We start from the raw sequence: 14209 nt of genomic DNA on the forward strand, positions 1-14209 counted from the left end.
CTCTGTTTTGTGTAGTTTAGCAATCCTCCAACCAGGATTTTTGGAAAACCAGGGAATTTATTGATAGTTTCCTGAATTTTGCAACACTAGTTTTGTGGGAGCAAGGTGGTCGGTTGGACGGGTGGTGGGCGGCGGCAGGTGCTGATAATTTACAACAGGGATGAAGGGGAACACAGTCAGGGTCTCAACTTAATGTTGAGCATTAGAATAGTAGAATACACAAGGTGCAATTTCAAAATTTTACTTAGAACCTCCAAAAGGCTGCATGTGTGGGTATCGATGTCGGTACGCAGACCAGCAAGCCACTGCGGCACCTAATGACGAGTTCAGACTTTTTGTGGCCCCCAATCCATTCAAAGTTGCCCATCCCTGATTTACACCATAAATAGAGACAGAGAGCAGGCGATCTGATGTGATGGCTGTCACGGCTGTTTGAAGGAGCGGACCAAGATGCAGCGTTTTCGTAGTTCCACATCTTTATTTAATAGTGAAACGTGATGCAATACATAAATACTTAAACTAACCAGAAAACAACAAACCGTGACGCAGAGAGGGAAAAAACACACTACTCAAAATTTTATCACCCACAAACAACATGCAGAAACACCCCTACTAAATATGACCTCCAATTAGAGGCGACGAGGACCAGCTGCCTCCAATTGAAGGTCAAGCCAATAAACCCCAACCTAGAAATAGACAAACTAGAACTACAACATAGAAATAGAAAACATAGAACAAACACAAGAACACCCCCTGTCACGCCCTGACCACTCTACCATAGAAAATAACAACTTATATTGGTCAGGACGTGACAATGGCTGCCTGTCTGAGGGGGGACAAGGACCACGCAGGCTGCAGGATGGCATGTTTAATGGAGCTGAGTGGGCTGCTGGGCTGGCGGTCCAGACACTTCTACACCTCTACACCTCGCCCTGCTGACACAGCCAAACACAGATCAAGACCTCTGCTCCAAAATGTTGTTCAAAGGCGTTTGTGAGACTATTTGTGACCGACCAGCTCGATTCGGTTTTATGAATCAAAATTTGAAATGGTGTTTTTTACATTGGATAAAAGTGGAGACTCAGAGTTAGAAAATGATATACACCACAGTTGAGAAACAATGGGAAAGTAATTCTGCTTGGAAAGTTTTAACCACACTTTTGAGAAAATGACCCTTGAATATTTTGGTAAACCTACTGGAAAGCTCTTCTTTGTCTACATCCATTCAGCATCATTCACACCATCTTAAGCCTTAGCCCCACCCATCTCTATGGCCGTTTGTGATACAGCCTGTCTGTAGTGACGCCAGAAGCACTGAGATGCAGCGCCTTAAACTGCTGCACCACTCGAGAGCCCATGCATTAGCCCACCCATCTCTTTGAGGATTCACATGCATTACATCAGTAACCTGATGGTCCAAAATAGCATAACTGGTGTATTTTAACACCATCCTTTTAAAAATGTAGTATATGTCAATCAAACCAGGCAACTAAAAGCAACTTTCTAAACAATGTTTAGGTTCGTTTCTAGCTTGTTAGCTAGCTAGCTAACGTTAAGTTAGCTGGCTAGCCAGTTCAAATAATTACCATATAATATTGTTGACAACGTCTTAACTTTAGCTAATTTGTATTCATAATTACAGGAAAATAAACTCCCAACAAGGTCAATATTTACAAGTTAATGGCAAGATAATTACAGAATATAGCTTACGTTTGTGAGTATGATGAAAATAAAGTAGGGCATTCTACCAGAGTATTTTAGAATTTGTCACTGAGATACTGTCTCGTTGGCCAAATGTTATATCCTATTTTGACTTTGGTGCAGGTCATGTTGTTCTTCAGATGACTGTCTCTGGTAAACACACGCTATATCAAATAAAATCTACAGTGGCTTGCGAAAGTATTCACTCCTTTGTCATTTTTCCTATTTTGTTGCCTTACAACCTGGAATTAAAGTGGATTTTTGGCGGGTTTGTATCATTTGATTTACACAACATGCCTACCACTTTGAAGATGCAAAAATAGTTTATTGTGAAACAAACAAGAAATAAGACAAAAAAAACTGAAAACTTGAGCGTGCATAACTATTCACCCACCTAAGTCAATACTTTGTAGAGCCACCTTTTGCAGCAATTACAGCTGTAAGTCAATTGGGTATGTCTCTATAACAGAAATCAGCATCCTGTAGCTCTAACTCCAAAAGGTTTTGGGACACTGTAAAGTCCATGGAGAACAAGAGCACCTCCTCCCAGCTGCCCACTGCACTGAGGCTAGGCGACACAGTCACCACCGATAAATCCATGATAATCGAAAATTTCAATAAGCATTTCTCTATGGCTGGCCATGCTTTCCTCCTGGCTACCCCAACCCCGGCCAACAGCTCCGTACCCCTCACAGCTACTTGTCCGAGCCTCCCCAGCTTCTCCTTCACCCAAATCCAGATCGCAGATGTTCTGAAAGAGTTGCAAAACCTGGACCCGTACAAATCAGCTGGGCTAGACAATCTGGACCCTCTCTTTCTAAAATTATCCACCGCCATTGTTGCAACCCCTATTACCAGTCTGTTCAACCTCTCTTTCATTTCGTCCGAGATCCCTAAAGATTGGAAAGCTGCCGCGGTCATCCCCCTCTTCTAAGGGGGTGACACTCTAGACCCAAACTGTTACAGACCTATATCCATCCTGCCCTGCCTTTCTAAAGTCTTTGAAAGCCAAGTTAATAAACAGATTACTGACCATTTTGAATCCCACCGTACCTTCTCCGCTGTACAATCTGATTTCCGAGCTGGTCACGGGTGCACTTCAGTAACGCTCAAGGTACTAAACGATATCATAACCGCCATCGATAAGAGACATTACTGTGCAGCTGTATTCATCGACCTGGCCAAGGCTTTCGACTCTGTCAATCACCACATTCTTATTGGCAGACTCAACAACCTTGGTTTCTCAAATGATTGCCTCGCCTGGTTCACCAACTACTTCTCTGATAGAGTTCAGTGTGTCAAATCGGAGGGCCTGTTGTCCAGACCTATGGGGGTGCCACAGTGTTCAATTCTCGGGCCGACTCTCTTCTCTGTATACATCAATGATGTCGCTCTTGCTGCTGGTGATTCTCTGATCCACCTCTACGCAGACGACACCATTCTGTATACTTCTGGCCCTTTGTTGGACACTGTGTTAACTAACCTCCAGATGAGCTTCAATGCCATACAACTCTCCTTCCGTGGCCTCCAACTGCTCTTAAATGCAAGTAAAACTAAATGCATGCTCTTCAACCGATCACTGCCCACACCCGCACGCCTGTCCAGCATCACTACTCTGGACGGTTCTGACTTAGAATATGTGGATAACTACAAATACCTAGGTGTCTGGTTAGACTGTAAACTCTCCTTCCAGACTCACATTAAGCATCTCCAATCCAAAATTAATTCTAGAATCGTCTTCATCTAGAATCGTCTTCCTATTTCACAACAAAGCATCCTTCACTCATGCTGCCAAACATACACTCGTAAAACTGACCATCCTACCGATCCTTGACTTCGCCGATGTCATTTATAAAATAGCCTCCAACATTCTACTCAACAAATTGGATGCAGTCTATCACAGTGCCATCCGTTTTGTCGCCAAAGCTCCATATACAACCCACCACTGCGACCTGTATGCTCTCGTTGGCTGGCCCTCGCTTCACTCTCGTCGCCAAACCCACTGGCTCCAGGTCATCTACAAGTCTCTGCTAGGTAAAGCCCCGCCTTATCTCAGCTCACTGGTCACCATAGCAGCACCCACTGGTAGCATGCGCTCCAGCAGGTATATCTCACTGGTCACCCCCAAAGCCAATTCATTCTTTGGCCGCCTTTCCTTCCAATTCTCTGCTGCCAATGACTGGAACAAACTGCAAAAATCACTGAAGCTGGAGACTCATATCTCCCTCAATAGCTTTAAGCACCAGCTGTCAGAGCAGCTCACAGATCACTGCACCTGTACATAGCCAATCTGTAAACAGCCTATCCAACTACCTCATCCCCATACTAAATTTATTTATTTATCTTGCTCCTTTGCACCCCAGTATCTCTACTTGCACATTCATCTTCTGCACATCTACCATTTCAGTGTTTAATTGCTATATTGTAATTACTTCGCCACCATGGCCTACTTATTGCCTTAACTCCCTTACCTCATTTGCATTTACTGTATATAGACTTTTAGTTTTATTTTTTTCTACTGTATTATTGACTGTATGTTTGTTTATTCCATGTGTAACTCTGTGTTGTTGTATGTGTCGAACTGCTATGCTTTATCTTGGCCAGGTCGCAGTTGCAAATGAGAACTTGTTTTCAACTCGCCTACCTGCTTAAATAAAGGTGAAATAAAAAAATGCATAGTGACAACTGTAAAGTTTGGTGGAGGAGGAATAATGGTCTGGGGCTGTTTTTCATGGGTTCGGTTTAGGCCCATTCGTTCCAGTGAAGGGAAATAATAACGCTACAGCGTACCATGACATTCTAGACGATTCTGTGCTTCTAACTTTGTGACAACAGTTTGGGGAAGGCTTTTTCCTGTTTCAGCATTACAATGCTCCCGTGCACAAAGCGAGGTCCATACAGAAATGGTTTGTCGAGATCAGTGTGGAAGAACTTGACTGGCTTGCACAGAACCCTGACCTAAACCACATTGAACACCTTTGGGATGAATTGGGACGCCAACTGTGAGCCAGGCCTAATCGCCCAACATCAGTACCCAACCTCACTAATGCTCTTGTGGCTGAATGGAAGCAACTCTCCGCAGCAATGTTTCAACATCTAGTGGAAAGCCTTCCCAGAAGTGTGGAGGCTGTTATAGCAGCAAAGGGGGGACCAACTCCATATTAATGCCCATGATTTTGGAATGAGATGTTTGACAAGCAGGTGTCCAAATGCTTTTGGTCATGTAGTGTATTATATAGTAAGCATTAATCAGTTAAATTAGATTGAACTTAAACCCTGTAAGAATCCTGGATCTAGGTATCGGACAGTTTTTTGTATAGAGATCTCAGAAATGCAGATTAAGTACGTAACGTTTCTTATCTCCTCATGTTACGGGAGGAAAACAGTTTTCATGGGCACACAAATCCCAAATGATTTATGCGATTGCAACTGAATGAGTCACCTTACCTTGATACTTAAAACATAAATTGATACTGTAAAACATGGTTCTTCAATAATTATGCATAATACTTGTTGGATGCGCATTTAATGTCCAGCTGTTTTGTTACGCTGTGATATTTTCACACATCATCATCTCATCCAGGAAGGAATTTTATGAATGATTGTCAAGTGACGAACAGCTGTTGTGACAGCGCATGCGATGCAAAACAGTCCAAGTGCTCGAGAAAAGGTGTTTGCGAGGAATGTCAAGAATATTTTACTGTCACCTACGTTACGCTGGTGAAGACACTTTTTGCATGTCTTTTTTTTAGGGGGGGTGGGTGGTCTATAGTTGGCCCTATATGTACAATTATATAAATCTTGCAATTGTATAACATTAAGGTCCTTTGACAATTACAATTAAGTGCTTGAAAAAGTCCCTGAAAGTCCTTGAATTTGACATGCCAATGTCTGTATAAATCCTGCTTAAAGGATGTATAGTCCTAGACCTATGTTGTAATATAGGTGGAGTTATGGGTACATTTTCATATATTTACTTTTATTCCTCTGAGTACGCATGTGGAACTGCATAAAAAACATTTTTGTTGATGCCAATGTCACACATTGGCCCCATTATTTATAGAATAACCCATGTCTGTTTCTGTGTGTGGGTGTGTGACAGGAGTTAGTGTATGTTGGTTTACATTTGTGTGTAGCAGGAGTGTGTGTGGTGTACTTTTGCAGGTGGGGCCCCTGTGGGGGTCTGGGGGCCCCAGTTCCATCAGTGTAGTGAGAAGCTGCTCAGCTGTAGTGGATTGAAGTTACCCAACCGTATGAATGTGGCACAGAGAGGTGGTGCTATCATTGAGTTGTGACAGGAAAACCATTGGGACCATGCAGAAGTAGTCCATAGTTTACTCTCAGTGGGTTATGATAGAATGACTCCCTGCCTACACATGCATACACATGCATACACACACACACACACACACACACACACACACACACACACACACACACACACACACACACACGTACACACACACACACACACACACACACACACACACACACACACACACACACACACACACACACACACACACACACACACACACGTACACACACAATTTTGATCAGTGCTGTGATGTTTTTGTAGTCTGTTTATAGACATTGCTATTGAGAGAAATTATGGATTTACTTCAATAAACCGTCAGAGCTTTGATCATGTATTCAAGCTCACAGACTCCCTCCCAAGGGATTAATTAAAACACAATGAACATATTTAACAACAGATGACTGAAACACAAACAGCAGAAACAGGTTACATCATTCTAGAAATCCATTCAGATGCCATTAGAAACAACTGCAGGATAACTGTTGTCTAAGTAGTGTGGTTCTGTAAGTCAGCACACCATGGGTGGCATAGTGTATCTCATTGTTTAAAAATGCCCCTGTAACCTCTGTTGCCTCTAATGTAGAAGAAGTGATCCCCAGCTGAGCTCTTTGTGTCTCCTAAATAATTACTGCGGATGGAGAGAGAAGTGCCAGTGAAATGTGATGATGTGCATTAGACACCACAGGCAGGCGGCCCCCTCTCTTGCTCTCTTGCTACCTATTCATTCTCTCTCTCTCTTTCTCTTTCTCTCTGACTTTCTATCTCCGACTCTCTCTCTTGCTCTTCTACTCTATCTCTATCTCTCTCATTCGCTGTCTCACAGAGGCTGAGGACTCCATTTGAGAACTTCCCTGCTCTCAGTCCGGTGCCTCGTGGTTTATGCATGTCCTGGGAAAAGCACCCCAGGAAACAACCAGACCAGGGGTAGAGGATGCTGACTAGCTGTACTACCCTCCCGATGGGGGCCTGTCTGCAGTGTGCTTCCACAACCCAGAGCATGTCCCTGGTCCATGATCAGACGCATGCCGTTTACCATACTGTAGCTGCCTGCCTGGGACGACTGTGTGGGTTTTATACAGGCCTTTCCCACCCTCCCTTACCCCTCTCCTCCCTTGCTCTCCCTCCTAGTGCAATCTGGAAAGGCAACAAAGCTCGCTCTCCCCACATGCTGTTGCCACGGCAACGCGCCAGGGTCAGGAAAGTCTAGCGGTCTCTCCGGTTACTGTGCCTGTATGTGCAGACTAGCAGAGCCATTTCCCATTCCAATCCATTCCCTCTCCCTGTGTGTGTGTGTGCGTGTGCACCTGCATGTGTATGTTTCCCAGTTTGGAAGCTGGTTGAGTCTTCCAAGCAGAAGTTCATATTTACAGTAGGCAATCATGGAGGTTACAGTGTGAACGTTAGAATGATAATGGGTTGTGTGTTCCTCCTGCCATGAAACATACTCATGCATGCACGGACGCACACACACACACAAATCAGGACCACAAGACAGAATATCAATGAGATTCCACAGTTCTGTGAGTGTAATTCTAATTGATCCCATAGCTCAACCACCAAGTGTGTTTACTAGACATGCCTATATTAATAATAACCCAGGAGGTGGGGTCTCGCATGCAAATTGAATGACTTTGAACTGCCAATCTCCTCTTTCAGATGATGAATATTGATGGGTGGCGTGTGAAGGTTCAGATCACTTAAAGAGGGAAAATACCTGGGGCCGGATTCACAAAACTTTCTTAACTGCCATTTTTTCCTTAACTATAGACTTAAAAAGAAAGTTAAGCAAAGTTGCTATTCCTCAATAAAGTTATTGGAAATGTTCTTACTTTTTTCCCCTATGTTTCTTCCTAAGAAAAAAGTTAAGAAGAAATAGGATTCTTGGGAAAGAATGTTTCTCCTTGGAAATGTACTTAACCTCTTGGGGCTAGGTGGGACGCTAGCGTGCCACCTGTGGTGCACTCCATCAACAGCAGGTGCATTTCAAGAGCGGCAAATTTGAATCCAAATAAATGTCAAAATTCAAATTTTTCAAAAATACAACTATGTTACACCATTTGAAAGATAAACATCTCCTTAATCTAACCACGTTTTACGATTTCAAAAAGGTTTTACGGCGAAAGCATAAATTTAGAGTATGTTAGGACAGTACATTTACAAGAGTTGTGTGTAATGTTTTGTCAAGTCAAAGACAGGGTCACCAAAACCATAAAACCAGCTAAAATGATACACTAACCTTTTACAATCTCCATCAGATGACACTCCTAGGACATTATGTTAGACAATGCATGCATTTTTAGTTCTATCAAGTTCATATTTATATACAAAAACAGCGTTTTACTATGGCATTGATGTTGAGGAAATCGTTTCCCTCCAATAACCGGCAGTCAAGTCAGCGTCACAAATTAAATAATTAAAATTAGAAAACATTGGTAAAATATTATATTGTCATTTAAAGAATTATAGATTTACATCTTTTGAACGCAATCAACTTGCCAGATTTAAAAATAACCTTACTGGGAAATCACACTTTGCAATAATCTGAGCACTGTGCCCAGAAAAATACGCGTTGCGATACAGACTAGACGTCATGTTGGGGAGATCTAAAATCGAAAATACTATGTAAATAATCCATTACCTTTGATTCTCTTCATCAGATGTCACTTCCAGGTATCACAGGTCCATAACGAATGTAGTTTTGTTCAAAAAAGCTCATCATTTATGTCCAAAAATCTCCGTCTCGTTAGCACATGATGTAAGCCAGCCGGACTTCTCGTCATGAACGAGGGGAAAAAATATATTTCCGTTCGTTCAAACATGTCAAACGTTGTATAGCATAAATCATTAGGGCCTTTTTTAACCAGAACATGAATAATATTCAAGGTGGACGAATGCATAGCCTTTTATAACGTATTGGAACGAGGGTACCCAACATGAAGTAGCGCGCCAGGTGTCTAATGGGACATCACCGTTCCATGGCTCTTGTTCGGTCAGATCTCCCTCCAGAAGACTCAAAACACTTTGTAAAGGCTGGTGACATCTAGTGGAAGCAATAGGAAGTGCCAAAATATTCCTAAATCCCTGTGTTTTTCAATGGGATAGGTTTAAAGTCAATACAACACATCAGGTATCCACTTCCTGTCAGAAAATGTCTCAGGGTTTTGCCTGCCAAATGAGTTCTGTTATACTCACAGACACCATTCAAACAGTTTTGGAAACTTTAGAGTGTTTTCTATCCATATATAATAAGTATATGCATATTCTAGTTACTGGGTAGGATTAGTAACCAGATTAAATCGGGTACATTTTTTTTATCCAGACGTGCAAATGCTGCCCCCTAGACCCAACAGGTTAACTTCAGGACAGCTAAACCCTGGTCTTGTGACAAATGGATACTTTTGTAACCATTAACATGTTCTTGCGCCACTGCCATTTGGCTACCGGACATTTAAATATAGCAAGAAAACGAATTAAACACGCATTATCTAGCTAGCTACTAATTATCAATATATTACAATATTCTAGAAGTGTTAAATAGCTCGCATTAGCTCGTAAATTTGCAAAGAAGAACTTGGCTAACTTAGCTAACATTAGCATTGTTTGCTGTGTTGGCTATAATGTCGTTACATGTTAGCTAGTTAATGTAGCTACTAAACTTACTGGTCGCACAGTCCCTCTACCACCATCTCTCCTATCATGGACAACACCTTCTCGTCCAGCTGGTCCACATGAATGGTCTCTCAGGTCCCTTCTTCTTAGCATCCGACTTGATGTCAAACCACATCAAGTCAAACCACTTTGACTTGATGTCAAACCACTGTCCCTTGCCATACCCCCGATGGCAGAGGCAGACTTGGCCACTCTCGCCCATCCACTCTTTTTGGTCTCTGCAGTGACCCCGCAGTTTAGAGTCTCCCCAACAGCAACCTTTTCCTGGCTGCTATTTCCTCCACCATCTTCAAGCTCTTGTTTGCTGTAGTGTTTATTGCACTTTCCTTGGTTATCCATTTTTGTTTTTGATATAGCTAGTCTGATGGCTATAATATGTGAAAAAATAAAGTTTGTTTTTGTGCATAAAGGGTTCACAAGCCAACAATTAAAAACATCTTGAGAAATAAAGCAGATAAATAAATGTAATCAAATGGAAATATCAACACTTTATTATAGTGGGACAAATCGTATCATCCCTGTCACATAGGCTTATTTATTGGTTTCAAGCACATCACTAATGTCAATTCCACATAAGAAGATATTTACGAAGTTCTTAGGAAAACTATGAATTCCTAAGAACATTTTGAAGAATTGCACTTAGGAACTATCTTCTGAACTTCTTATTTTTTCCCTTAAGAAACTTCTTATGTTTTTTTCATAAGTAATGTTTTATGAATCTGGCCCCTGGGTCTAGATTCAAAAACCTTCTTAAGAAGAAATGTTCTTAACTGCCATTTTTTCCTTAACTATACACTCAAGAAGAAAGTTAAGGAAAGTTGCTATTCCTCAAAAATATTATTGTAAATTTAATTTCTTATGTTTCTCCTTAAGCAAAAAGTTAAGAATAAATTAGATTCTTGAAAATAATTCTAAGATAACTAAACTCTTGTCTTAATCTCAGGGCAGTGAGAGAAAAAGCTCATGAAAGCAATTGAACATGTTTAATTCACTCACAAACATCATCTGAAAGTTTCAGTTGTCATGGGCATCGTAAGGATTGGACCAAGGCGCAGCGGGTAAAGTGCTCATCTTCTTAATTTATTTAAAGAAAACACTTAAACAAAATAAACAAATGATGAAAAACAGTTCCATAAGGCTCCCAGGATATATCCCGTGTGGCTCAGTTGGTAGAGCATGGTGTTTGCAACGCCAGGGTTGTGGGTTCGATTCCCATGAGGGACCAGTACGGGGAAAAAATGTATGAAATGTATGCATTCACTACTGTAAGTGGCTCTGGATAAGAGCGTCTGCTAAATGACTAAAATGTAAAATGTAACCACTCACAAAACACAAGTGAAACAAACACAACTAAATATGGCCTCCAATTAGACAATGACAACCACCTGCCTCTAATTGGAGGTCATTGCCAAAAACATAGAAATCGAAAACTAGATATAGAAATAGAGAACATAGAACCTAAACCCCGAAACACACAAAACAAACACCCCTGCCACGCCCTGACCAAACTACAATGACAAATAACCCCTTTTACTGGTCAGGACGTGACATCAGTATTGATTATTTTAAACCCAAGAAAATGTTTTAGCACAGTAATCTCAGTAAGAAATATGCTAACATGATTGCCATTGCTAGCTAGAGAGCTAGCTAAAACAGTTGCCTGGAAGATTTGTAAGAAGATATTTGACAAGTTCGTAAGAAAATCATTCAATCTTAAGATATTGTTGAGGAATTGCACACCAGGGCCCAGATTCACAAAACACTTATTAAGTAAAACAAAGCTTATTAAGTAAAAAAATAAGAAGTTCATAAGATTAACTATCTTATGAACTTCTTTTTTTTCTTAAGCAGGCCCTGGTAGCAATTTTCATGTCCTTTGTTGTCAGTTTGTCTCGCTTTGTCACGGCAAGCATTTCAAATGTGGCTGTCAGGGTAATGAATGTCATGACAAGTAGCCCGGTTTGGCTGTCTCTCTGGCCTCATGAGACATTAATGTGCTGCCTTAGAGGAGGTGAAGAGCACTTTTCAGGGCCTGGATATCAGTATATACGGAAGGCTTTGCTTATGCACCTTTGTAAATGTATCAGTGTTGTTGTGTTAGCGCTAATGTGATAGCCATCTGCTGCGCCCTCAGAGCCAATTATTTTACTATTCAGATGGAGTTGCGCTCTCTCTCACTCCCTCTCTCTCTCTGTCTCCCTCTATCTCTCTCTCCCCCACTTTACTTCTCTCTCTCTCTCTCTCTCTCTCTCTCTCTCTCTCTCTCCCTCTCTCGGTCTCCCTCTATCTCTCTCTCCCACACTTTCCTTCTCTCTCTCGCTCTCTCCCTCTCTCTGTCTCCCTCTATCTCTCTCCCCCACCTTGCTTCTCTCTCTCTCTCCTCCCTCTCTCTCTGTCTCCCTCTATCTCTCTCCCCACTTTCCTTCTCTCTCGCTCTCTCTCTGTCTCTCCCTCTCTCTCTGTCTCCCTCTATCTCTCTCCCCCACTTTCCTTCTCTCTCTCTCTCTCCCTCTCTCTCTGTCTCCCTCTATCTCTCTCCCCACTTTCCTTCTCTCTCTCGCTCTCTCCCTCTCTCTCTGTCTTCCTCTATCTCTCTCTCCCCCACTTTCCTTCTCTCTCTCTCTCCCTCTCTCTCTGTCTCCCTCTCTCTCCCCCACTTTCCTTCTCTCTCTCTCTCTCTCTCTCTCTCCCCCACTTTCCTTCTCTCTCTCCCTCTCTCTCTGTCTCCCTCTATCTCTCTCTCCCCCACTTTCCTTCTCTCTCTCCTACCTCTCTCTGTCTCTCTCTTTTTCACTCACTTCACTACTCATCACGGTAGGGGTGTCTGTAATGTAGCCAGTAGAGCCATGCAGCGGAGAACAGATGTTGCTCTGTGAACTAACAGCCCTGTGCAGGGCCCTGTGTGTGGCTTCAAGCAGTGGTATGTCTCCAACGCCAGTCAAACAGTCTTTCCCCTACCCTCTTCTGTGAATTATTCACTTTACATATCAGCCTTCATCATCGCTTCGAAGACTTTGTTTGTTTACCAATAGCTATGCCATGATGTAACTGTAGCCATAGTTATCAGTTTTCTGGCTGCAACGTTATCCCCTGGTTATTTGCAGGCCGCCCCCGCAGAAGAGGTTGCTAACCTCAAAGCTCTTTCCTGATTAAGTAAAGGTTCAATAAGTAATATGGTTATACATTAGCCAGAGTTTAGTCAAGCAGACAACCAGAATGAGGAAGTAGCCTGGTCATGATGTAACAGTAGCCAGAGCCATATATTTTATATTTTGATCTAAATGTATGGCTCTGACAGTAGCTATCAGACTGTGATTAAGCTAAACAAGGGGACATTTTTACCAGATTGTACAATATGCACCAGACTCTACTATGTTACTGTTGTATTTACTGTATAGTCAAGAACATTTTCCTATCACCATAAGCTTATTAAAGACAAACCCTTAATATGATTAGGGAGTTCTGTAAGTTATTGTGCTTCTGTTGACTGGATTAAACATGTCTTGACAGTCTACGACTGACTGTGTTTTTGTACATAGTCTTTCTGCTTTGAATAATCCAACATGGCTACTGTGCACTTGGCTGTTCCCCAACATCAACCCCCATATCATATTCATCCTGACACTAATATCCTGCTTTTCTCCTCTCTTTTCTTCTCTTTTTCTCTCTCTCTTTTCTCCTATCTATTTATTTTCTCCTCTCTCGCTTTTTTCTCCTCTTCTAGAAGAAGACTGGGGCCCTGAAGTCTCAGGAGGATAAGAAGAAGGAGAAGGAGAGGTGGAGAGAGGAGAAGAAGAAGGAGAGGTGGAGAGAGGAGAAACAGCAGCAGGAGACGGTGGTAAAGAGACAGAAGGAGGAGAATGAGGAGGAGGAGAATGTCATGCCCCTGTCCCTAGACCCCCTGGAGAACGGCTTCATCAACCATGCCCAGAGAGAGCAGGAGAGAATGAATGACAGGCTGCTGAAGAAAACCTACTCCAAGAAGAATAAACAGGTCTATTTTATTTCACCTTTATTTATTCAGGAAGTCCCATTGAGGTCAGAAGACCTCTTTTACAAGGGAGACCTGAGTGCTGTGTGCTGTTGGTCTATTGCAGTTGATTCATCCGTTGAGTTGATCATTTGAATGCATATTCTGAAGGCTTATTATTCTATTGTGGTCCTGTTAGTGTTGTTTCTCTTTCTGTATGTACCGGGGCAGTGCTGTGCAATGATTCACTCTCTGTGTTGGGAAGTTCCTCCCTGCCCAGACTGAATGATGCCAGTACTGATGGCACGAGGGCAGCTTGTACTGCTAGGCCATTTGAGTCAGAGTTTGGCACAGGGAGATATATTCCTACCACATCTATGTATTAGCAGTTTGCTGCTCTCGCTCACAATGCCTCTCCACCATGTGACCTACTTGTGTGAATGTACTGACATGTATGTCTAACTGATAGATATACACACACACACACACACACACACACACACACACACACACACACACACACACACACACACACACACACACACACTACA

General features: G+C 42.3%; 1 protein-coding gene across 6 annotated transcripts in view; it reads left to right on the forward strand.

Moving 5' to 3' along the window:
- LOC106580457 (autism susceptibility gene 2 protein) overlaps positions 1-14209 on the forward strand; it is a 429740-nt gene that overhangs the window by 89852 nt on the left and 325679 nt on the right. For all 6 annotated transcript variants that reach the window (XM_045703232.2, XM_082966367.1, XM_045703236.2 and 3 more), the window contains exon 2: positions 13413-13682. In XM_045703232.2, coding sequence (XP_045559188.1) covers positions 13413-13682 — 270 coding nt within the window. The remainder of the gene's footprint in view (positions 1-13412; positions 13683-14209) is intronic.

The sequence above is a fragment of the Salmo salar genome, chromosome 20, assembly GCF_965601325.2.
Source record: "Salmo salar chromosome 20, fSalSal1, whole genome shotgun sequence".
In the NCBI taxonomy this organism is placed as follows: domain Eukaryota; kingdom Metazoa; phylum Chordata; class Actinopteri; order Salmoniformes; family Salmonidae; genus Salmo; species Salmo salar.